This window comes from Felis catus, chromosome C1 (genome assembly GCF_018350175.1).
Source record: "Felis catus isolate Fca126 chromosome C1, F.catus_Fca126_mat1.0, whole genome shotgun sequence".
NCBI lineage: Eukaryota > Metazoa > Chordata > Mammalia > Carnivora > Felidae > Felis > Felis catus.
The window spans coordinates 71,043,296-71,069,189 of NC_058375.1; the positions used below are offsets into that span (position 1 = coordinate 71,043,296).

Here is a 25,894-nt window from a genome sequence, read left to right on the forward strand (position 1 = left end):
TTCCCCACTTGTGCTCTGTCTCTATCTCCTTCAAAAATAAATAAACATTAAAAAAAAATAATAGTTTACCTTACTATCTTTTTTATCTGTCCCCTCACTAGGAGATAAGCTGTATGAGACGAAGGGTAGTTCTCTGTTTTGTTCCCTGCAGTATCCCCAGAACTTAAAAGAGTGCCTGGTATCTAACAGATATGCATAGATATTTGTTGAATGAATTGCATGAAGTCAAATAGCACCAGCTCCTGAACCAAGAATAAATAGAAAAAAGGTGAGAAAATATGTGACTTAAATTCATTAGGCTTTACTACTCTGGATCAACTGCTTTTGACAAAGTTAGAACACCTGTATAATGTGAAGCTTCTGATTAGCAAATATTTTTAATTTATCCAAGGGTTTCTGTCTTCCCACAAAACTTTCCAAAGATGATGTAATAAGTAGAAAAAATATTGCTTTGCATTTCATCCACTTTCTCTATTCCTTTCTATCACTCTAGAGGCATAATAAAAGGGATTAGGAGTAAAAGCAAAAAATATAGGTAATGTCAAATTGGGCAAACTGTACCTGAAAAAAAGAGAAAAGGATGGTTGGTTTTATAAATGGAAACTGTCAAACACGGGCACAAAGAGACTTTCTTCAATGAGGCACCCTATCTGGTTTGGATTGTCTAAGCCACTTAATTCAAATGAAAATGCCTTCCAAAAAAAATATATCAATTAATGGACTAGACAGTAATTATCTTACACAAGGAGGCAGTGTTGCTCAGAAAAACTGAAGGTTCTACTTCCTTAGCTAAGTCATGGATATGAATCATCAACATACACCCAAAACCACTACAGAAAGAACAAGCATAATTTTCCATATGACTGCTTGTTCAACTTCTCCAAAACTCTTCCCTTCTAAATGAAAGTTGTTGCAAGAAACCCAACCCAAATGCATTTATAAAACCCCACTGGAAGGTGCTTTGTTTGAATGTTCACTCAACACAACCTTGTTTCAGATCACGATTTTGCCTTCCACAGGAGCTCCTATAAGATTCTGTTTCAAGAATGCCTTTGAAAGGTAACTTTAAATGAAAAAACAAAAGCAGGCATTTATATTCTACAAATTTTCAAGTGTTAAATTTGTTTCAGCAGGAAGTAAAGTCTTCTTTTAAATTAAGTCTGCAGCTATCCAGGGCTTTGTTGGCAGTGCTGGTGGTGAGCACTGAGGATTTCCCTCCTGGTGCTCTATCAGAATCTTAATTCCACTCTTAAGAGATAAAGATATTGACAAGGTATGGCATGGATAGTGGAGTTACGGCTGAACAAAGCCACAAATCAACAAGAGTAATGGGTTTTGCTTGTAAAATCAACTCTCAGTTATTCCCTATGTGGATTCCTATTTTGGTACATTTTCTACGTAGAACGTCAAGACCAGTCTGGCTTTCCACTGCTATCGGCATTCTCCCAAACCCACATGACCTACTCCCAGTTGACGGGTGCTTCTCAAACTAAAGTGATTATAAGTATCACCCACCTAAAGCCAACCATAATTAGGAATGAAAATCCAGTACAGGATAATAATACAAATATGTCCCAAGACCAGACAAGCTACTTAAAGTTTTAAATAACTAGCACCACAATCCTGCTTCCTAGGATACTGGTTGCTAATAGAATAGTACCTTATTTGAAGACATGACGTTTTTGAGGTATACGCCTAAAGGCCTAATCCAGGACCCAGGGTAACCCAATGACTTGCCTTCTGACAAGTTGGTCCTGGAGAGGAGCAGGGTATGTTTAGAGCCTTCCCTGGATTCTTAGGAGTAAATCCAAGGAGCACTCTTCCGTTTGTTGCTTATCTCCTCCTTTTCAGTTCTCTCCTCTACTCCAAATCAAGGTTGACATGTGCTTTAATTTGATGAAAAGTAGATTACAGGAAACTGTTCCAATATCAGGATAACCTGGACACACCTTAGTATTAAAAAGCAGGATTTTTCAAAAAATTGAACAGTGAAAATAAGATAAAATCCATTGAAGCCAAATATAATACTTCTATTATGCAAGAATAAGAGCTTAAACATGTGCTCCTCAGTAACAATAAAGATAAAGAAACTGGGTGTTTACATGGAGACCTAATACTTCGTTTCAACATATAAATCACTAGAATTCAAGGAATGACCCAGTGAGTACAGGAACATCCCAGTGACTGTTATGTGAGTCCAAGCTGGGTACTCCAGATTTTGTTAGAGAATATTATCATTGCCCTTTGTGCCACAGACCATCAATAAATATGTATCAGAAAAAAAATGTATCTGACCATAACATTATTTGCACTCCAGTTTCTTTCCAAAACTATAATTTTGCACACGTTGTTGCCAAACTCACACTGGCAGCTTACTGACCAGAAATAATATTTAATAAGAGTTGCCCCCAAATATGTTATCCATTTGTTTCTCTAGATTAGTGATTTTTCACTTTCTTAAAGGCAAAGACTGCTTTCTTCAAAGCAAATCATATTCAGAACCCCAATTTTTAAATAAATAAAGCTACCCTGATTAAAATGGGGGGGGGGGGTGCTCAGAGCCCCTCAGCCACTCACCATCGTCAGATGCAGATAAACCTCTGTGCCCTCCTAGGGAGTGGCTTGAATCCATTGCTCAAGATATTCTCAATTTTGTTGTTGTATCAAACCAAACCATCAGAGAGATACACATTTGAACCAAGATTTGGGCCTTTCTAGAATTAATTCTCTGAAAGTACTGCATAAGTTACCTTCTTTTTAAAGTTAATTTAGATTTACTTAAAAAGCAACCCCCCAAACAAGAGTAATGTTTAGTATGACACCCAAAGGTGTAGATTTCAGAGCTAGACTTCCCAGGTTTCAAATCATAGACCTACCATTTATGAGTTGCATGATCTCATGCAAGTTACTTGACTTCCTTGTACCTTTGCTTCCTCATCTGTAAAAAGAGGTTGAAAACATAATAGTACCTCCCCCAGAGAATGCTGTGAAGACTAAATGAATTGCAATATATAAAGCAGTTAGAAATACACTGTTTATGAAGAGCCATGGAGAATTCTTTCCTTTAGCCATCAGTGTTAAGAAAATTTATTTTTCACCCTAAACTGTATATTTTTTATTGTGAAAGCATTGAGATTCTTATAAACGACTATGACTTCTTTATTGTGCAAAATGTAAGGATGTTATCTCCACTTCTCCCTTCAGGGCCCGTGGGAGACACAACTGGCCAATCACACACTGAGATCAGACAAAGCCTCGGAATACTTTGCAAGTAATCCAGGTAACTACAACTACTAAGTCAAATCTGGCATGTAAGTGAAATCTACTTTCCCTGCGCTGTGAGTACTCTTTCCATTAAACCATGCTGCATTCTGGATAGAAGGAATGGTTAACACCAGAGAAATGACTATAGAACTTGCTTATGAAAGAGCACATAAAAGAAACCAACATAGGTTTTTATTTATCAAAAATTAATATTAACAGATTATGTGCCAGGTACTTTGAAATATGAACTGTTAATATTAAATACTATAAACCTCATAATCGCCCTTTGAGGTAGATATGATTCTCCCCATGGTACATAAGAGAACCGAGGCAGAGAGAAGGTGAGAAACTTCTCAAGATCACAGAGCTAGTAAATGATGACCCAGGCAGTCCAACTGCAAAGGACAGCTTTTCATCACCCTGTGATTAGGCATCTCTTCGGGAGTAAAGTCCAGTCAGAGCTGGACTTTAAGAGGATTAACCTGAGGGCAGAAAGTAGAATGAATTAGGAGTACTGAGCAGTGATCATTATTATTATGTGTTCAACACTGATTATGTGCTAGACATTCTACTGAATGTTTTACATACATTCTCTCAGCTAATTCTCACAACAACCCCTTAAGGCCCATACAGCTGTGTACCCCATTTTACAAGGAAGGTAACTAAGGGTCAGGGAGGTTAAATAATGACACACAGGCAGGAAGTGGCAGAGCTTAGGACTCAAACCCAGTTCTGCCGGACTCCAAAGCTATGTGCTTAACTGCTCACAAAATATGACTTTAGGTGACACATGTGAAAAATAATAGGAATGAAGAAGAAAAACCGATGTAAGACACTTTGCAAAAAAGGAATCCATGGAGTTTAGTGACTATTTCAACATTATCAAAGAAAGGGGAGGGGTCAGGGATGACTAAAGTTTGAAACTGTGAGTAATTTGGAGAATAGTGATGCTGATCAAAGAGAGAAGTCAGGAAAAGCCAGCCTCCCAGAGCAAGATGAGTTCATATTTAGACAACACTCACTCCAGAGCAGGAAAACTATGTGGCACAGAGTTGTCATTTTTATACTAGTTCATGCTACTCATCCATCAGATTTTCTAAAACTCATGCAGAGGCTGAACTGAAACTTCCGGTTCTTGCTCCTCTGAACAGATTTTTCTGAGCTCTTTTACTATTTGAACGATGAACATGATTTTAAAAGTCAAGTCAGAAGGAAAAATGTTAAAAAAATTATTTTTAATGTTTTTTTTTTTTTTTGAGAGAGAGAGGGAGAGACAGCACAAGTGGGGGAGGGGCAGAAAGAGGAGCATCCAGAATCCAAAGGGGCTCCAGGCTCTGAGCCGTCAGCACAGAGCCCCACACAGGGCTCAAACTAATAAGCCGAAGTCGGACGCTTAGCCAACTGAGCCACCCGGCGCCCCTGGTTTCTTTGTTTTAAGGCACCTTGCACTTTAGAGAGGTAGCACCGGCATGAGCCTAGAGAATCTTAGGCTTCCTCATTCTTCTTTTTCTTCCTTTTTTTTTTTTTTTAATATTTATTTATATCTGAGAGAGAGACAGAGAGACAGAGCATGAACGGGGAGGAGCAGAGAGAGAAGGAGACAGAATTCCAAGCAGGCTCCAAGCTCTGAGCTATCAGCACAGATCCCGACACGGGGCTTGAACTCAGGAGCGGTGAGATCATGACCTGAGCCAAAGTCTGATGCTTAACTAATTGAGCCACCCAGGTGCCCCAAAAGGAAAAACATTTTAAGGTGTTAGTTTCTTTTATTATTACTTTTATTGGGCGGGGGGGGGGGGGTGGAGGAGAAGGGCAGAGGGAGAGAGAGAGAGAGAGAGAGAAAGAGAGAGAGAGAATCCCAAGCAGACTCCATCCGTATTCAGCACAGAGCCTGACCTGGGCCTCAATCTCACAACCCTGGGATTCTGACCTGAGGGGAAATCAAGAGTCAGGCACTTAACCAACTGAGCTGTCCAGGCACCCCTTAGTGTGTTAGTTTCTTAAAGAGTAGGGTTCTTTGTGTTTAACCCTTAAGCAGCCAACAAAACCTCTGCACAACAGTCACCAATATTTTGGCATGAGATATACAAGAAGCGCCCTAAAAGGTGAAGCCATCTTAGCAGAAACAGGAGTTCCACCTTTTTGTGAAAACTTCTGTCTCTTCTCCACACATTATCACCCCCACCCCCACCGCCAAAAAAAGATAAAATTTTTTGACAAAAAAATTCTTGATTGATAAAAATGTCAGGTTTGGGTTATTAATTAGTTGTGTGACCTAGGTAAGTAACTTGACTTTTCTGTTCTCACCTAGGTTCTTCTTCCTCTATACACTAAGTAGGTTGTTTAGATTCAGTTTAGCTCAGACTTAACATGAACATTAACTTAACCGATGGCAGCGTTCTTTCCCACACTTTATATTCCATTATTCAAGAAGCTAGAAAGGAGGGATTAAGGGTCTGGAGCTCAAACAGAACATCAGAGCTGAACATGCTGCTACCATTCATCTCACACAATTCCTTTCGTTTATAAACCAAGAAAATGAGGCACAGAGTCTAGACTCAGCTGGTTAGCTACAGAGTCCAATCTAGAACTGAGATTCTGACTCACAGTCTTATGTTTTCCCACTACACCATAGTGTCTTTTCCAACCAACTGACCGGTTTAGAAATATTTGCCTTGGATGAACTCAGAGTGAGTTACAAGAGAGAAAAGGAAAAAAACCAAAAACCAAAACAAAAACAAAATACAAAGGCTCGCTGACCTGAGAGAGATTTATGTGTTGGACTTAGGTTCTTATAAAATGAAATCCCATAACACTTCAACTGCAACATAAAAGTATTAGGCTGTGTTGTGTGCTTTTTATAGAGCAGTATAATTGCTCAAGCCTCAGACAGAACTTCAGGTCTTGCGGCTGCAAACACAGTGTAACCAGGAAAAGTCACTCTCAAGTCTTAGCTCCTGAGACTACAAATGGGAGGCGATAGTACCCTCCTACCTGGGGAATGCCCTTGGCCAAGTCTGCATTTGCTCCCACATTGACTATGCTGCTGGAAGAGCAAAGAGGAAAAAAAGATGTCCTGAGCAAGGTAGACAGGTAAGAAAGTGGCTAACAGAGAGGGTGCCAGCCAAGTCCTCCACCCACCCCCTGTCTTTACCACTGGATCTAAAAGGATACAGAAATAGAGGAACAGCAAATACAAAATCCAGACACAGAGACTGAAGCGAGAGTCCGCTTGGCATTGCCTACGGAGCTCTGGGCAGAAGCCCACACTGCCCACCCTAAGGGCTGCCTCTGCTCACAACCTCTGTGCTGAGTTGCCAGGTTTAATATAACCATCTGAAGATTCTCTTGGAATTCCTTAGAGACGAGAACTAAATGCACACAGAAAAAACTAACGAATAAAATGAATTCATTGTTTTCATAGTTCAAAGTCTTTTTACCTTCTGAAAGAGTAAAATAGCGATGAAATTAACCTCTGAGGCAAAACCAGTCTGGGACGTGAAATAGTTGCCCCCCTGAACATACAGGAGTGTGCCTTCTCTGACACCTGGATGCTTCAAGTCTTCCTCAGAGTCTTTTTCTGAATGCTGGGCCTTCTGCTGCTCGCTATTTACGGTTCCAGGTCAAATGTGCTTAGTATAACTCTTACTCCAAAATGAGTTTCTTTAAAAAAAAAAACGCTAATATTCATTCATCAACAAATATTTATTAAATGACTTCTCTGTGTCAGGCACTGTTCTGACAGTTAGGGAGGACCATGAGTGAAATAGACAAAAATCCTGTGCTCATGGAACTGACGTTCTGATTGAAATCTCTCCCTCTTAACCATAGTTTGTATGATTCTCCACAAATTCTGTGCATCTTTGAAGTTGAATATTGATGATGGAACAAACATTTAGTAAAACTGTGTTATTGTGAACTTAAAAAAAAATCTCTCCCTCTTTATCTGCAAAGTGCCTGATTTCATAGATGTTTGTTGAATGAATAATATTTGGGGTCATCTATGAGAATCAGACTGATGATAGTACGAAGATGAGCAGTGAGCCACGTAAAACCTAAAATGTATGTATTTTATTAATCGATTCTTATATTTCATTTCCATTCCCCTTCAAAACTTTTTCTTATTGGCTATAGTGCTACAAAATAAAATGGAGTTAAGTCCTGGGAAGTATTTCTCCCAAGGCACTGAGTCAAAATATCAACAAAGGAAAAAGGGAGAGCCTACTAATGATCACCATCATTCTGTGAAGTCCTGCATTTAGACATCTCCTGCTTCTATACGGAGCATCAGTTTTGTTTTGTTTTGTTTTTTAATTGAAGAATCATTGACAGACCACCTTATTTTAGTTTCAGGTGTACAACATAGTGATTTGATATTCATATACATTATGTAATGACCACCATAACGAGTCTAGTTACCATCTGTCCCAAAGTTTTACATATTATTGGCTTTATCTCTATGCTACACACTACATCTCCGAGTCTTTATTATTTTATAACTAGAAGATTGTACCTTTTAATCCCCTTCACCTATTTTGTCTATCCCTCCACGCCGCGCATCAAATTTTTGGAAACCAAATGAAGTAGCATCTCAAAACCAACACTAAAATAAGTAATAATGTGGCTGAAAACTTACTTCAAGCAGATTCAGAGATGACCCTCTACAGATTGGCCTTTGGGGTTCCATGTTGGTGTAAGCTCTTCTGAACCCAGCAGAGTACTACTGACCTCCAGTCCGTGGCAACTTCATTTTCATAGTGTCCTGGGTGGTGCAGCCTATGGAGGGATGGGTCAGACAAACCCAGGTATTTCATAATGCAGTTAGACACAAAGCGTGTCCTTTGCCTCTGGGGAGTAAAGTTATGAGGATAAAGGTTATGAGGGAAATCACCTCTAGCATCAAGGAATGGCAACAAACATGGAAACGTAGACATCAAAGCCTAGGTGGTTATTAAAACACATCTCCAAAGAAAGACATACCATCATTGGATGAAGCCGCCTCTCACCATCCCCTTCTAAGGTGACTAGATGAAAGAAGAAAGATATTTATTATTATATCGGAAAGTTAAAAAACAATAAAATACTGGAACACCACAATCACATAACCGTTGTGGCATAAATAATGCTACCTCCATCTCAATGTAGCCTCTCCTTAGAAGGAAAGCCTATACTAAAGGGAATGGACTTGACTTTCTTTGCCATCACTCTTGAGCAAAGTACCATTTATATTACAATCAGCTACATTCACTTCCACAGAAAAGGGCAGGAGTCAAACAAAAGTTTTAAAATAATACTGAGAATATACAGATGAAAAGAAATCATACACACACCCACACCCACACACACACACATATACACACAAACATGAACAAGAATAGACAATGACATTACAAGGTCCAGAGGACAAGCTAGCTCCATCCTGACAATGACAACAAGAGGTGAGTTCAAACTTTGATTCCCTTCCTGGGTCATCCTCCCTGGAAGGCCTCTGCAAGAAGGTTATTCACTACTGGTAATGAGAAAGCAGTCAGAAGCAGTTCTCTGTTTAGAAGAACCCAAGTAATGATGAGAAACAGCTCTAATATGTACATTGGAAAAACAAGTGCAAAACCATTGTGACTTCTGTGAAGTGTTCCTGTATCTGCTGAAATGGCTTGCATGAGAAAGGCTTGGGGAGGAGACGGATGGCGGTGGGGGTGCAGATGTAACAGAAGGAGAGGAGCATAAGTGATATTTTTGTGTTTTTGTTGACTACTTCTAATCTGCTTTTGAAAACTTTCAAAATATTTCGAGAGTATTGGGTCCTCCTTCTCTTTCAAATTTTTCATCCTTCTCGCCAGCTTCCTTTCTTGGCTTTTTCCCCCTTTTGGTGCCTGTTCTCCTCCTCTTTGCCTCCAGCCTGTATGTTTGACAGGGCTCAGAGTTTCTGTGTCGAAGAAAGCAATGCCATGGGAATGGAGAATGAGAGTGTGATCGCGATTCGAGGAGGAACCATTTTTCTTCCTTGAACGCTGGTTCTATGAGAAGATCTGTGCAAGCTGGTGAGAATTATTGCAGAATGTGGCAGAGGTGGAGCCTTAGGAAAGAAAGTCCACCATTACAAATTCTAGTCATGAATTGTAAGAAAATACAGTCGTTTATTGCCCCATGATATAGTTACCCATCTGGATCTGATGTTACATAAATGTATACAGGAAGCTTTGAATGACAATGTCTGGAGGTGTGCATGAAAAAGATGACTAAGACAACACCTTGCCAGTGACCTGAAAGTCAAAGTTTAAGGTGGACAGGCTGTGCCCCAAACACTCAGACAGGAAGCTTGTCTTCCAAGAGCTCTTTCAGGTGATTTGGAAAATGAGTAAAGATTGTTCATCTTTGGACGCAGGCTTAATCATTGCTGGCATTATACTGACTAAAAAGAGCCACTACAGACCCAAGAGAACAACCGAATACGTCTAGCAATAAATGTACACTCTCCATACATGAGAATTAAGTAAAACAAAATATACAAAGAAAAAATACAATAAAGAAAGGTAGTAAAGATGTCTTGAAAGTTCCCACTATTTTTATTATTGAACCACTGGGGTGTTTCGAAGTATGGACTTCTTTTCTTCTTCTGTGTATTTTCATTTTTCTTCTTTCTTCTTCTACCTCCAACCCTATTCCCATTTCAAGTACATAGAAAGTTATGTGTTTATCACCTCTGAGTAGCTTTGGGGCAAAGCCAAAAGTAGAAAAGGCCTGTAAATCTTTCATTACTCTTCCAGGATCTTAGGAGAACATGGTGGTTTTGTGAAGGAGATGAAAGTCTCTATGCTAAACATGGAAAAAGTGTCTTGGCCAGAAACAAACAGGGAAGAAGAGTTTCACAAGTAGAGATCCCCTTTGTTCCACGCCGGTGGTTGGGGGGAGAAGAGAAGGAGAGAGGAGGAGGTCTGCAGGTTCTGAGAGCAAAGAGAACTTAGTCTGCCTTCTCACCAGCATATTGGTCCAGCAGCAAGATCCACAGAGTAAAGGGCTGCCTGCTGTGTCTAGACCGGTAAGAGTACAGCAACTTTAGGACAGAATTCCAGCTCTTTTCAGTAGGGAAAGGTAAGCAGATCACCCCCACAGGCTAGGTATAAATCAAGGTCCTTCACTTGGAAGCAAACTACACCTGTTTGAGCAAAAAGAATGTATTACCATCAAGCAAAAATGGAATGTATTGGAGGGTTATGGGAGAGTTCAAAGAATCAAAAACAATCTGAGAGCACCCAGCTTCAGAAAGGGGAGGACTGAAGTAAATGTGGTGGTCTGGATAACGGGAAGTATGGGCTTCCTCCAGGGTGCTGACACCAAGCGGATCAACTACAATCTTTTCTCATCCTTGGGTCATTCTTCACAAAATTTAAATTCCTGGAGAAAAAGAGGAAGCTTACTCAGATCCTTTGTTAAACTTTCAGCTAAAGAGAGTATGAAACTTGTTTGCTCATTGTAGAAGATTATAGGGATTGGGGGAGGATTAAACACCCCCACCCCACCAAAGAAAAGTTGAGGTGTTATTATAAAAAATGAAAGAAGGAAAGAATGGATGCTGGGCAGGCCCACTATAGATGGCCACTTTAGATATACAAAAATCTCATATACTTGATTACTTTTTAATACATTATTCATGTGTGATAATCAATTGGAAGAGTTGGAGCTCAATTTGACTGAGCATTAAATACATCGTGTCACTTTCCTGCTTACAACCATTTATTGACTCTCCATTCTTTCCAGTAAAGTTCCAAATTATTCATGTTCTTCTGGACCTGCCATTTCCTCCAGGTTCATCTTTAATTCCCTTCTTTCCCTGAAACTTCTGTCCTCATAATACTATCGGATTGACAGTTCCTTGAACACATTATCCTATTGCATATCTATGGGTCTTTATACGTGTCACACCCTCTTCTCAGAATGCCCTTCCCTATCCCTTGTCTGCCTGGAGAACCATTCACCCAATTCAAATACTTCCTCTTTGGAAATGCCTCCCAGATACCTTCTTATTCCTGTCATCCTTTTCCCCCCAACACTTCTCTTCTTTGTTTTGGTACCCCCACTATATGTCTTGCACATTGCCTCTATTTTTAAACTTGTTCTACTGTGTTGTAATTATCTGTGTATATGTTTATCTCTCGTGCAGATCTATGAGGTTTTGGTGGGGGGAGGTTCTGAACAGATGGTTGTTGAACGAACTAATGAATTTTCCAATCAGACACCAATATTCACCAAGGGCCCACTCTGCATGGAATCATACACAGAAGACATTAGTAGGGAGTCATGCAGCATATTGACTGAAGCAGTAATTCTCTACTAGGGGTATGCAGACTACCAGTGGGGAGAGAAAAGTGGTCTAGGTAGGACATAACGTTTTCCTTAGAATCCCCAAATTCTTCCTTAATGTCCATGTTCACTTGCAAGCATAGTGCATCACTTTCTGCCTACTTTTTAGTTGCTGATATTACTTTTGCAATTTTAATTTATCTTCATTTCAGATATATAGTAGTAAAGTTCATACTCTAAAATATTATCAAAATTTTAAAGTTTATTTATCTTGAGAATGAGAGAGAGAGAGCAAGGGAGGGACAGAGAGAATCCCAAGCAGGCTCCATGCTCTCAACACAAAGCCGGATGTGGGGCTTGAACCCACGAACCATGAGATCATGACCTGTGCCCAAATCAAGAATTGGATGCTTAACTGACTGAGCCACCCAGGTGACCCTACCATATTTTTAATTACTAGTGAAGCACTTGGTTTTATTTAGTGGATCATTTTATAGCGTAGCCCCTAAGAATATGGATGCAGGAGCCAGAGTGCCTGTGTGTGGATCCAGGTTCTGGTTGAGTCACTCTCAGCAAGATACTTAACCTTCCTGTGCCTTAAATACCTCTCTGTGCCTCAAATAAAAATGAAACTCACAATAGTACCCAACACATGGAATTGTGGAGGAAATTAAATGAGTCAGAGATGTAAAGCACTTAGAACATTTCTCGGCATGTGAAAATTGCTGAAGAAATGTTAGCTGCCATTATTAATGCAATAAGATGTCCTTCCTATCATAATTTTTTGGTCATTAAAATAATATAGTAAATGAGAAGTATAATAACATAATGCAGGTAAATATGAGTTTGTTCATCATGGTAGGATTCAGGTTCTTGGTGAAGTAACTATCAGGACATAAGAAACCATTCAAAACCACTATAACTGAGAATCACTCTTAAGGAATTGATAAATAAATGGGGGCAAAGAGAATAGACACAAATCCAAATCCACCAAAGGGATGGTTGAATACACTTTCTCACATAAGAACTTAGTAACTGGAAAATAATAACATGAGTCCAAAGGAATTACTTCATTTGAGTGGCCAAAAAAGAAAGGGGGCCATCTTTCAGTTGGGAAGGAAGGCAGGAATAGGTCTTGAACTTGCTGAAAAACAATTTTTGCCCCACTTAACGTGGGGAATTAGAACTAATGAATGAATCCAGTTAATTCATGAGTCACTATTCACATTTTCAGTCAGTCTTGTTTCCTAGGATCAGAGTTACAAGGTTTACTAATCAGTCATGTATCTGAGAGTTTCTACTCATTTACTCCCAAACTGACTTTCATTAAAGGGAATTTAAATAATTCATCTACTCACCTAAGTCTATAAGTCCAGGTGAAGCTACTGTTAGATAAAACTGGTTTTCCTGGTTTTCTAAGCATGCTGGTCACTCAGTAAAAGTTATTTAATGAGAAATATTATAAGTTTGTTTAGGAGTTTTCATATGGTCACTTTGTTTCTATGGAAAGATGCTTAAAAATCCAAACTTATTCCTGTAGTTTTTATTACAAATTGACAAAGGACATTGTGTATTTTTATACTTATGAAAATAAGCACTTGCTGTAAGGTCCAGGGTCAAAGCTTAGTTAATGATAATTAAGCCTTAAGACTTTGGAAATCACTGAAATATATTTTCCTTCTCCCTAATCTCTTAGGGTTTAGCTTTGTTAGGATGTATATGAATGAGTGAAATGAGGTTACTGGCTATGGAAAAATAACTGTGCTATTTTAGTATGTTTGGAACAATATGTGAGGATGTTTTGAAGGGGGAGTGAGACATGTTACCTTGGGAAATGCCGTAAGTCAAATGGAATTTTAAATCTAAAGGCTTCCACTGATGATGACAAACCAATAATAATGAATACTCTCTATTTCCAGTTAGCTAAAATTTCACCATATGACCTCACCTCTCCTACCTCAGTAGGTCAGAAACTCAATTTCCCAAATAGAAATCCACACATCTATGTAAAATTGCCCAACCCCTTTCTCACTAGTCTTTTTCCTAAGGTTGGTCCTCTTCTTATGCTCTGGATGCCACCCCAACTACCTTCTCTCCCCAACTACCTTCTTCTTCATTCAATTTCTAATGCCCTCTGTATTGGATCCTTCCCATCAGCTTTCAGACATACTCAGTCTCTTCACCTCTAAAACATCCTCCCTCAACCCTACCTCCTCCCCTAACTACCACCCTGTTGCTGTCCTCCCCTCCACAAACAAACTGAGAAAGGATTTATGTGCTCTGTATTCCTTTTCTCACTATACACTGCTTTTTAGACCCACTTCAATCTAACTTCCATTTCCAGTCCCCTGAAATGGCTGTCACTAAGTCACCAATGGCTTCTAGGTTGTTAAACCCAATGGACATTTTAGTCCTCACCTTACCTGATCCCTCAGCAGCATTCAACACAGTGATGACACTCTCTTTATGAAACACTCCCATCTCTTCGGTCCTCCTTTTTTTTCTTCTACTATTCTTCCTCAGACTCTTTTGCCAATTGTCCTCCTCTATTCAACCTTCAACTGTTGGAGTTCTTTAAAGATCAGTCCTAGACCTACTGTTCTTCTCATGCTATATCCTCTCTACTTGGTTATATGCATTAATTATTATCCATATACCAAATGACTCCCAAATTTCTACTTCTGGCTCAGACTTCTTGGAGCACCAGGCCATATGTCCAACTACCTACCTTATAACTCCAGTTAGTTAGGTTTTCAAAAAGTACCTCATATTTGAAATATGCAAAATCAAAGCCGGGGCTTCCCCTCTACCCTGACTAGCTGGTCCGTTCTTAACTTCTCACTGTCTCACCAACCCTTCATTTTCTAGATCAGAAATGGGGAATAATCCTTGACTTTCTTCTCCCTTATCTCCCATATGCAAGGTTTCAGGATGGCAAACTATTCTCTCCCTGTATTTTCAGAATTTCCTCCAAAACTCCAAAGCTGAAGAAGACAGACATCGATGAAACTTTATCATCTTAAGATAACCACTGGGTTAATGAGATGCAACAGAACTGGCTTTGCGCGTGCATGCACCCACGTGTACACACACGCGCAGGTGCACACACACACACACACACACGGAATATGAAGGGAGTCCCTGGGGGCAAATGATGTGTCTCTTCCCCTCCCACAAGCCAAGTTAGGAAATTCAATCAAATTAATTGTAAAGAACCCCTTCAAGAAAAAGATACAAGTATCTCATTGCTAGGTTGGACATCTATCAAGGCAATGGACTTGCTAATTTACTCTAAGCACCCTGAGCAACAGGAAAACAAGAATTGGAGAACAAAAAGAAGTAGCACCAGTTAGGGTGACAAGATGTTTAGGTTTCCCAGAAGACACCAGAGAAGAAATCCAAACTTGAATAAACTGCTGGTACTGCCCAAGAGGGCCACACCCCAAGTGAGGGGACCCTAACACCAAGAGGCTGTGGGAACATTGCTAAGGTAAGGTGTCAAAAGTGGTCCTTCCCACATCACAGAACTGTACAGAAGCCCTTGCAAGGCGTGTCTTTCATCAGCCATGTCAAGTACATTAGGTGCATCCTCATTTTGTAGAAAGCATAGTTTCCTAACAGTTCCAAACCAGTTAAACCTCCTTTTAGCAACTCAAATTTTAAACCATGTAAAGTCTTATTCCTGAAAAAATTTTTTTTGATCCCTGAGAAAGAAATCTGGAAGAAAAATCAATAACTCTCCTGGCCTCTGACCAAGAATTTTTTAATTGTGTTAACCAAATAATTTTCAATTTATTACCTCACCTCAGGGAATCAAAGATTATTCTTTCCCACTTTCTATAATTGGGAACCCCCAAAATAAGTCTTCCTAGTTTAATTAAGTATATGGGAAGCAATATATCAAATGTATATATTTTTGGCTTAATTTCATTGTGCTGAAATTATTTTTTGTTTGTTTTTTAAAACGTGTATTTATTTTTGAGAAAGAGCAAGCGGGGGAGGGGCACAGAGAGAGGGAGACAAGAGAATCTGAAGCAGGCTCCACGAGGTCAGCACAGAGCCTGACATGGGGCTCGAACTCACAGACAGTAAGATCATGACCTGAGCTGAAATCAAGAGTTGGACGCTTAACTGACTGAGCCAGCCAGGCACCCCTCCTTGTGCCAAAATTGTATCAAGCTCCACCAGAGATGCAAGAAACAAATGGGTTGAAATAGTTCAATGAGAAACAAATATGACTCTTACATTCAGTATATCAACCTTCATGCATCTGATTCTTTGAAAGAGTCCACATGTTATCAAGTGCTTCGTTCCTAAACACTCCCGGCTGAGTCAAGAAAAAGAATATGCAGTTATATGCAGATGTATAGGGTTGTGTTCACTTAATAATTTACTCTAAGTAATATTGATCTAAGGGCATGACACATGATTAGTTGAAAGAGCAATGGCCTAAGTACTATAAGTTGTAGTTTAATCTGAGTGCTGTCTTTCATCTCTTTGAATTTCCACTTTCCCACTGGAAAAATGGTGATAATTCCTGCCTTGTATGTATTTATAAGAATTTTAGGTCTGAAATGATATATTGGAAACATTTTGAGAATCTGTAAGGTTAGATGTGTCATAATTCTTGATATTTTAAAGTAACTTTGGCTTTCGTTTACAGAGATACTGCTGATGAATATCAGAGAGATAAATCGTTCCTTCTATTACAGGCATTTTCCAAGACAGATCAACAGCCAGACCAAGATAATATTTGTGATCCTTGATTACCTTAAAAAACAAAATACACTAAAACAGAAAGCATGGAAGAAGTAACACTGGTAACTTTCTGTTCATCCCAAAATTTATTTTAGAAGTGTTAACTTCACACGAACTATTCACCTTCAGTCTTGAGTGTATTTCATATGGATGATTTAAATTTTTGATATTCTGGTTGCCACTGACAAATTCTGCATTTTGACAAGTTTTGATGAAGTCTTTTCATTCTAGACAATTTATGCAAACCTAACTTGAATAGTTGATTTTGACTTTATCCCCTTGAGTTCCTAGAACTGCCCTGATTAAATTTTAAAATATAATTACAGGTAGCACATTGAGTCAGTCAGTTAGTCAGAGAAATCTGAGCTCTGAATGCCTACTTCCTGCATCACACTGCATTAAGTGCTCTGGGGGAGGGCGGGGGTGGATGGGAACAGTCATCCATGAAATGATTTGAGGATTATTATTAAAACAACATATCACCAAGTACAAAGTACTCAAGTAGAAACTATACATAAAAGTTCAAGGAATGAAGAGTAAAGGAAGCACCTTTCCTGCTTTAATTGCCTGTCCTATATATTTAACAAATATGTTTGGTGATTGTTAGTAGTCATCCCTTTGCTGGCATCCCAAGAAAACAAATTAAACAATGTTGCTCCACCTAACAAATGGGCAGCCTGGGTTGGTATAGAGAAGTTCTTTAATTTCTTTTATCTGCTCATACTTGAACAGCTTTGTTAAGTGAAGGGTCAGTCAGGGTTGTTGGTTGTTTTTTTTTTTAATATTTTTTTATTTTGGAATAATTATAGATTTATGGACATATTGCAAAAATAATATAGAGAGTTCCTGTACACCCTCATCCAGTTTTACCCAATCTTAATATTTTACCTTGCCATAATACATTTATCAAAACTAAGGACCCACAGTGACACATTACTCTTAGCTAAGCTCTGGGCTTTATTCAGATTTCATTCATTTTCTGCTAATGTCTTTTTTCAGTTCCAAGATTTAATCCATATACCACATTGCAAAGAGACTTTAATGTCTTACTGCTGAGATTTAAAAATCAGCCATTTCTGGGCAATGAAGCTAATCCATGTCAAAATATTAATGTGAACAGTAAAAAGTAAACTGAAAGCCCAAGAGCTACCTGGGCATACCACAGCCTTAGGTTCTCAACTAACTTTGGCAAGAAATAAGCATGATTTTATATCAGTCACTATCCCTCTTTTATTTACTTAAAGATGATGATTGCATCAATATGAGCTTTACCGTAATTGCTTGGGTATTTTTTTAAATATCCATGAGAATAATTCTTTTGGTATCATATAGGGTGGACACCTACATTTTCATACATGAAGACACAAATAGAGGTTGATTGAGTTTCCAGTTAGGGAAGCTTACCATAGTCACTAGAGAAACAGAACTTTAAATAGTCAGCTGAAGGGAATCAGAAGATAATAATGGATCAAGACCAGGGGGTGTACAACTTGGGTATGCATCAGGATCACCTGGAGGGCTTTCTAAAACACAGATGTCTGAGTCCCACCCCCAGAGCCTCTGATTCAGAGGGTCTGGGCTATTCTCAGCATCTGCATTTCTAACAGTATTTCTGGAGATGTGGATGCTACTGGTCCTGATACTACACTTTGAAAATCACTTTCTTTGGTAGTTGCCCGAAAGAAGAATACAGTCATTTTGTTCTGACAAGGTATAATTATAGGTCCCTAAATTGATATGTTGTCTATCAGTTAGATAGGGAATCTGTTGAATCTCATTCCATATCTGTGCAAGAACTAAAACAGAAAATAAAACAAATATGTTAGTTTTCCAAACTGGTGTTTACCATTCAGTCTTTCTTTCAATTAATGCTTTCATTTTAAAAATAATAGAATATTGTTTATAACAATAATAAAATATCATTATAAATGAACCATAAACTTGTGGCCTGAAACAAGACCTCTACCTTGTTTAATAGAAATTAATAGGGGTGAGGGATATAACACTCTTCTTCAGCAGTGTTTTGTTTTGTTTTGAGATAGAGAGGGAACACGTGTGAGCAGGGGAGAGGGGCCGAGGGACAGAGAGAGAGAGAATCCGAAGCAGGCTCCACGCTCAGCAGGGAGCCCAATGCAGGGCTCGATCCCATGACCTTGGGATAATGACCTCATCCAAAATCAAGAGTTGGACACTCAGCAGACTGAGGGATAATTGTAAGGAAACTAAATTAATAATATCTCCTGGGGTGTACTGGCACATGGTGGAAATTTTTGGAAACATTACTTATTGAGAGGTCTTTTATCCCTAATCTCCACTTTTTCACCCTTGTATCAATAAGTAATGTTAGTGCTGATCTCATAAACATATCTTCAGTTCCTCAAACTGTTCTTCCATATCCTTACCTCTCTCTCTCCCAGAAGCCTTCCTGACCCTTGTGATGGAAATTCCAGGAAAGCTACTGACATTTGTTACTTCCCCTAAGTGAAGCTTAGCAATTTTTCAGTTTTTGTGAAGGCATAGACCAACATTATATAAGACCTCATCATCCCTATTAGAGTGTAAAGAGATAAAGGATAAGGTGCATTTTATTTCTATTTCATCTGGTTGCTACAGAAAGAAAAAGAAAAAGGAAACCAAAAAAATTGAAAAGGTATGCTGATTGCCTCAGGACAAGAAGAGAAGATGTGAGAACACATTCTTTTTCACAGTGGGTCAGAAGAGAAAAAATCCTCTGTCAGAAGCAACAAATAGTACAAACTTTGGATCCTGCAAGACCCTGCCTTAGGATCCTTCATATGGTGGGTTGGTAGCTTACATCCTGCACAAATTAATAGGGTACAAGAACCTCTACAAAGCACTCCTTGGATTCCTCTGCAAGTACACTCCAAATATATTCAGGGTTTCTGATAAGGTTGTTCTTGCTAACTAATGGTGGCAAAGGAAAAGTCAGCCAACTTTCAGGGTCCACAGATAAAAAAAAAGGTAACAAGGAGATGACCTAGCCCTGGGAAGTATACATCAAGAAGAGGCTCCCATCACACATGACTCTCCTGAACCCCTGTTTCTATCCCCCTGCATTGCCATCAGTGACAGAGGGTTCAGGGGGTGGGGGTGGAAGGAAGTCCCCATTCAGTGAAAATCAGAATTTCAGGTAACCTCTGCCCACCACCGTAAGCTGGACAGCTTACCAATGCCAGTATTTGAAGACTTTTCTGATGAGATTAGCGGTGATTTTAACAAATGTGATTTTTTTAATACTGTATAATGAAATGTGTCAACTTTTGGAAGATATGCACAACTCAGTGCACCAATATATTCTAAATGACCACTATAATGCGTGATGTTACAAAGTCATGCATGGGTAAAAAAAACCATTCAAAATGAAAGCTAGACCAATAGATTTTAATGTCATAGAGTACATATAGCCTGTTGATATGATTTCAGATTACACATTGCAACTAACCTTTAAGAAACTTAAAACTTCTCAATTTTTGGTGTAATATTAAAGATGAATATCCACAGTTACCTGAAAAAGCTCTTAAATATTCCTTCCATTCCCAATCACATACATTTTTGAGGCCATATTTTCTTCATGTACCTAAACCAAAATAGTATGTCACAACTGGTTAAACGCAGAAGTAGGTATAAACCAAGTTATTTCCTATTAAGCCAAACATAAAAGAAATTTGCAAAGCATGTAAAAAAATGCCACTTTTCTTGCTAATTTTTTTGTTTTTGAAAATACAGTCATTTTCATAGAGTGTGTATATTATCATGTAATGGATTTGTTATTTTTATATAAATGAATACATATTTAATTTGTTCTCAGTTTTAATTTCTACATGGTGAACATTGATATGATCCAAATAAACAGAAGCTCTTTGGGGTTCTCAATAATTTCTAAGAGTGTTAAAGGGGTTCTGAGACAAAAAGTTTGAGAACTGCTACTCTTAAGCCAAGGACTATGCTTCATAACCTTTCATTTTAAATATTGTGTTTCTGATAATTGTGCCCAATGTTTGCTATACTTTATGTTTGTGAAATGTATAGTAGGGAATATTTTATTTCACATAGTAATTCTTTCTAAGATTATGGAAAATTAAAACATAAATATGGAGAAAAGTTAAACAGCTGAAAACAAAAGAAACAAATGAATAATCGTGTCTCTAGTGTGGGTGATCTAATCACTACATTTGGGCTAATTTCTATGGAAAATATATTCTCAGCTACCAACGAGGGACGTACAAATGCATCTAATCCGGCTCTTTGAAGAAGACATGAGAAGGTATCATTCTAAATTTGGTGTTGATTACACAATAAGGTAGAAGTCATAGAACCTCTTCTACTTTTTGGATTTGCTTGTGTAATTGTTGGTCTCTCCCAAGTGGAGTTGTTTGATGGAAGGGAATAGTTTCTTTTTTACTGCTAGAACCAAAGGATCTGGCATGAAGTATGATTTAATAAGTATGTGTTGAATGAATGAAACAACAGAAAAAGTTCTTAGACACATAAAAGCCATTCCAGGTTGTTATTTAAATTATATTTATGGTTGTTCCATTATCAGAAACATAAGCCAGAGGCACCATATGCATTCCAAAGATATACATAAAAGCTCCTTTGATGACCCAAACAACCAGAAATCATTTTAGGAGATGATATTTTAGTGAAACTGCAATTTGATTGTGGTGTTGCTTTCCCTGGTCAAGTAGGGGTCAAGAATGTGTATCACCAGGTAAGACACATGTGGAACTACATATACTCTGGAAATATATATTTTCTTAAATGTTTTTAGTGTTTATTTTTGACAGAGAGAGAGAGACAGAGCATGAGAGGGGGAGGGGCAGAGAGAGAGGGAGACACAGAATCAGAAGCAAGCTCCAGGCTCTGAACTGTCAGCACAGAGCCCGACGTGGGGCTCGAACTCACAGACCGCAAGATCATGACCTGAGCCGAAGTCGGACGCTCAACTGACTGAGCCACCCAGGCACCCCTACACTCTGGAAATATTAACAGGCAGAAAAGAATCTGTTTATCCAAATAGCTCACCTTATTGCTTAGCATCAAGTCACTCAGGAAATATAGTAAAAACTGCCCTTGTATCCTATTGCATCATGGTCGAGTTTAGAATGTGCTGAAAAAAGTTACATGCCTCAAGGAAACGATTAGAAATTACTCCAAAGGCATGATCTGAAGACTTATTTCTAGAAGAAAACTTCTGGTCTCCTAATATATTTCTAGTTTCTGGAAAGGGTAGCACACGCATTATGTCTCTTTCACAGTGTGGAGTATACCAAGATGACAGCATTCACCATACAATTATTCTTCAGGTCTTTGATAGCTGAAAAATCTTCATGTTTGAGTCACTAATTGAGTTTCAGGTAGGAGGGGGTGTGGTTGTAACATCTCACAAAATTGTACTGATTATACTCTTGCTGACTTTAACTTCTTTCACAGGAAAGCTGCCACTGTGACAGTCCTATTGACACTATGAATCCCTGTAATAACTTTTCAACCAACTTCCTGGTCAGTAAAGCCCGAGAAACAAACCTCCTTAATCATGTAGACAGCTTAAAGTATAGAATAAACAAAAAAAGAGGATTCTCAAAATTCCTTGAGGTAAGTAGTTTAAGTGCCAGTAACAGCTCTTGAGTACCAATGAAAGCACCCACAGTTGACAGGCTACTTCTGTAATAGGTCTATTGTTTTTGTCAAAAGAAACTTCTGAGAGCTTTGATATGAACATTTTATTGAGCAAGAAACAAAACTCTTCGCAGAGAGATTTCAAGCTAAAAGGGGTTAGGAGCTCAGCTTTTAGCAGTTACAACTCAGTTTATAAAGCATGAATGAGAGAGTACATTTTGTTTAATGTGTTTGGTAACTAAAAACTTAGTCTTTTTAGTGTAGTAGCACTGTGCAAGCTTAATTGTGTGCAGCCGATTAGCTGGGAAGCTACAAAGTGACACTGACTTGAAAAAAAAGCTCAAGTTTTGCTTTAGGTCAGTCAGTATTTGGGGGAAATCAGAATAGTTTAAGTGTTGGTTATGTGACTATGAGTGCTGGTTAGTCTAGAGATATTTTCAAACTGTGGCCCCCATTTTGTTTCCTTAACAGTTCTTACCAACAAATTATATGGCATAATTCAAGTTCAGGAAGCGTTAATTTAGTGTTTGTCAAACAAAGGTTTGTCAAACGCTTATACCACATTATAAATAAAACATCTTCCAATCCCAAAACTGGTACCCCTTATTCTTATGCAATGGATTAATATTTTGTGCCTCTGGAATAATTTTTGTGATACAAAGAGCTTAAGTCATATTGTAAAATAATAGATCCAATTTGTGAACAGACTCTCGGTCATTTGTTAGTTTGGATCATTGAATTCATCTGGTGTCCAAGAGTTCTATTTCAGGGTATCTCATATGTCAGAATGAATACAGATAAGCAAAACATATTTATTAAACATTTAAATTGTTTCATTTTAAAACAACATATACTATATCGGGAATGTACCCTGAGAATATCAGACAATGAAGCAATTAGTGAGAAAAAGCAAATGGCCGAAATGGACATCAAGTTAAGGAGCACTCAATATGAGCCACTTTTTAATACATATACTAGAATTATGCTTCAACTTTTTCTAAGCTATAAGCTACTTGAGGGCAATCATGATATCTTTTTTCTCCACAGTTTGTCATAGTCTTTTATACCCAGAATTATAAAAACAGCTAGTTAGCATTTATTGGATATGTTTCTTTAGTATACATTATCTCAACAACCTACATGACAATATAATTAGCCCCATTTACAGATCAAGAAATTGAGGCTCACAGAGATTATGTGATTTAATTGAGATTTTATAGTGTCTAAGCGACTGAGCCACCCAGGCACCCCGAGCCCACTGTTTCAATCGTACTCATTCACACTGTTCCTTTATTGAGCAGTTTAAATATATATTGGCAGAACTGATCAATGCTTTTGTGACTTCTGCAGAATATGGATTTTATTCTGATAACAGAAATCCTTTCATTCAACTCACACAACTGTTTTGACAAATAAGCCATGAAGAAAAAATAGGAAGTCTCTATATTAATCACCTTATAATCTCATTTGTATAGTACCTCTGAATAAACTTAAGACAATTATCTAAATCCATTTCAGGATTGGGGTGCCTGGGTGACTCAGTTGGTTAAGCATCTGACTTTGGCCTAGCTCATGATCTCGCCATTCCTGAGTTCGAGCCCCTCATCGGGCTCTGTGTTGACGGTTCAGAGCCTGGAGCCTGTTTCAGATTCTGTGTCTCCCTCTTTCTCTCTCTATCCTTCACCCACTCACACTCTCTCTCTCAAAAATACATAAACATTAAAAAAATAATACATTTCAGGATTATTTTGTGTTCTTATGAGGAAAGTATATATTATATGTAGGGAAATAAAATATTAAGACTAGAAGACATTTCCAAAATACTTTTGCAGTCTATATATATATTTTTTTTTTAAATTTTTTTTTCAACGTTTATTTATTTTTGGGACAGAGAGAGACAGAGCATGAACGGGGGAGGGGCAGAGAGAGAGGGAGACACAGAATCGGAAACAGGCTCCAGCCTCTGAGCCATCAGCCCAGAGCCTGACGCGGGGCTTGAACTCACGGACCGCGAGATCATGACCTGGCTGAAGTCGGACGCTTAACCGACCGCGCCACCCAGGCGACCCTGCAGTCTATATTTTTTAGATAAAGTTTGGTTTGTCTCCTCTTGCTTCCCCCTCCTCTTGTTCTTGATCTGATTGTTCCTCTTTAGATGTTACATAAAATCTTATGACTGACTGCAGCCAAACCAAAGTATGTCAGTAATTTTAGAGCTCAACATCTTTTCCTTTCTATTATATTGCATAATTCAGTTTTGTATCTAAATATGCTGGCTTTAGTTTTCTAATCACGATTTTGGACTTGTGACTTCATAGCAGGTTTTGTATTCTGGAAGATGAAGTTTTGATGTTTTCAACATCCTGCGTAAAAGAACTTAAATGGGTAAAAAATGCAGTATGGACATCAAAATATTGGATTATCAAAACATTCAATGTCAATATTTAAACATATAATTTCAAATTAAGGCAGTTTCTGGAAAACTAACTCCTAACAGTAAACCAAAAGGAAGTATTTTGCCTCTGTTTAATTTTCATGAAATTAAAATGAAGAATACAGAAAAATTTAACCATTGGGGAAACATTTTCTTCCCTTGGCTCTTATGACACTCTTCATTTTCCCTTCTCATTCTCCTTTAGTGGGTCCTCCTTTTCTCTCCAGCTCTTTATGCAGGATCGTTCCAGTGCTCAGTCCTTGGTCCTCTTCTTTTTTTCAGTTCTTTATCCACACTCACTGTAATGATTCGAAATACTATCTATATTCCAATGACTCCTACATTTTTATCTCTAGTCCATACCTTTGTCTCCTGCTGCAGAATCATACATCCCAACCAACAACAACAATCAGTTGACTACTAAGTGTCTCAAACTCAATTATTTCCAGAACTGAAATCTTGATCTTACCCTTCAAATTAGCTCTACCTTAAGTCTGTCTCATCTCAAATGATGATAGCCCCATCCTTCCAGTTGCTTAGTTCAAAAGTCTTGGGGTCATCTAAACTCTTCTCTTTCTCTCATGCACTTCATTCAATCATCAGGAACTATACCTTGCAAAAGAATCTGATCACTTCTCACCACCTCCATTAGAACCACTCTGGTTCAAGCCACTTGTCATTTCTCCCCTCCTTCACTTTCCTTCCCCTAAAGTCTATTCTCCAAAGAAGGGCTTGGATGATACTTTCAAAATGTAAGTCAAATCGTGTCATTTCTTTTCTCAAAATCCTCCAGGAAATGTGCATCTCACATAAAATAAAAGTCAAAGCTCTTACAAAATCTTACACAATCTCTTACTTCTAAACCCTTCCCCTACCCACTGTCCTCCTTTCTCATATTACTCCTGGCTTCCACAGTTTCCCAAACGTACCATGCTTGCTGCAGACTAGGAGTCTTGGAATTGTATGTTTCCGTTGCATGGACAGCTTTTTTCCTAGATAAAAGCTTTACTCAGATGAGCAGCTCTTTTCTCAAATAATTGAATAGTTTATCTGTTACCTCTTTCAAATCTTTGCTCAATGTAACTTTTTCCAGAGGCTTCTCTAACAATCCTATTTAAAAGCTGCAACTGCCCCTCTACCCTCTCTTCTTCCTTTATCCGGTTCTATTTTTTTCCTTGCCATGTGTTACTTTATAGCTCATCACACGATTTGTGTGCTCATTTCAGGTCTTTCTCCAGTAGAATGTAAATTTTATACAGCAAAGACTGTTTTGTTTCAGTATTTTGAGGATTCGGCAGATAGCAGATGCTTAATAAAGACTTCTGCGAACTCATCACTCCACTATTCATACAGCTGGGCAGCCCCCCTAAACTTTCCTCAAAACTAAATTTCAGCACCTTCTAAAACTGCTGAAGCTCACAAAGTAGTCCACGTTTTTCTTTAAGAACTTCCTGACCCCGGAAGTAAAAGACTAGGTAAGGGAGTCGGAGGGGTAAG

The 25,894-nt window shown here is 38.5% G+C and overlaps 1 protein-coding gene across 1 annotated transcript in view; it reads right to left on the reverse strand.

The window, feature by feature from the left end:
- LOC101096750 (uricase) overlaps window positions 1-7,982 on the reverse strand; it is an 80,531-nt gene extending 72,549 nt beyond the window's left edge. The window contains exon 1 of the mRNA XM_019837322.3: window positions 7,901-7,982. Within this exon, the coding sequence (XP_019692881.1) occupies window positions 7,901-7,951 (51 nt within the window). The 5' untranslated portion in view covers window positions 7,952-7,982. The remainder of the gene's footprint in view (window positions 1-7,900) is intronic.
- Between the last annotated feature and the right edge of the window lie 17,912 nt (window positions 7,983-25,894).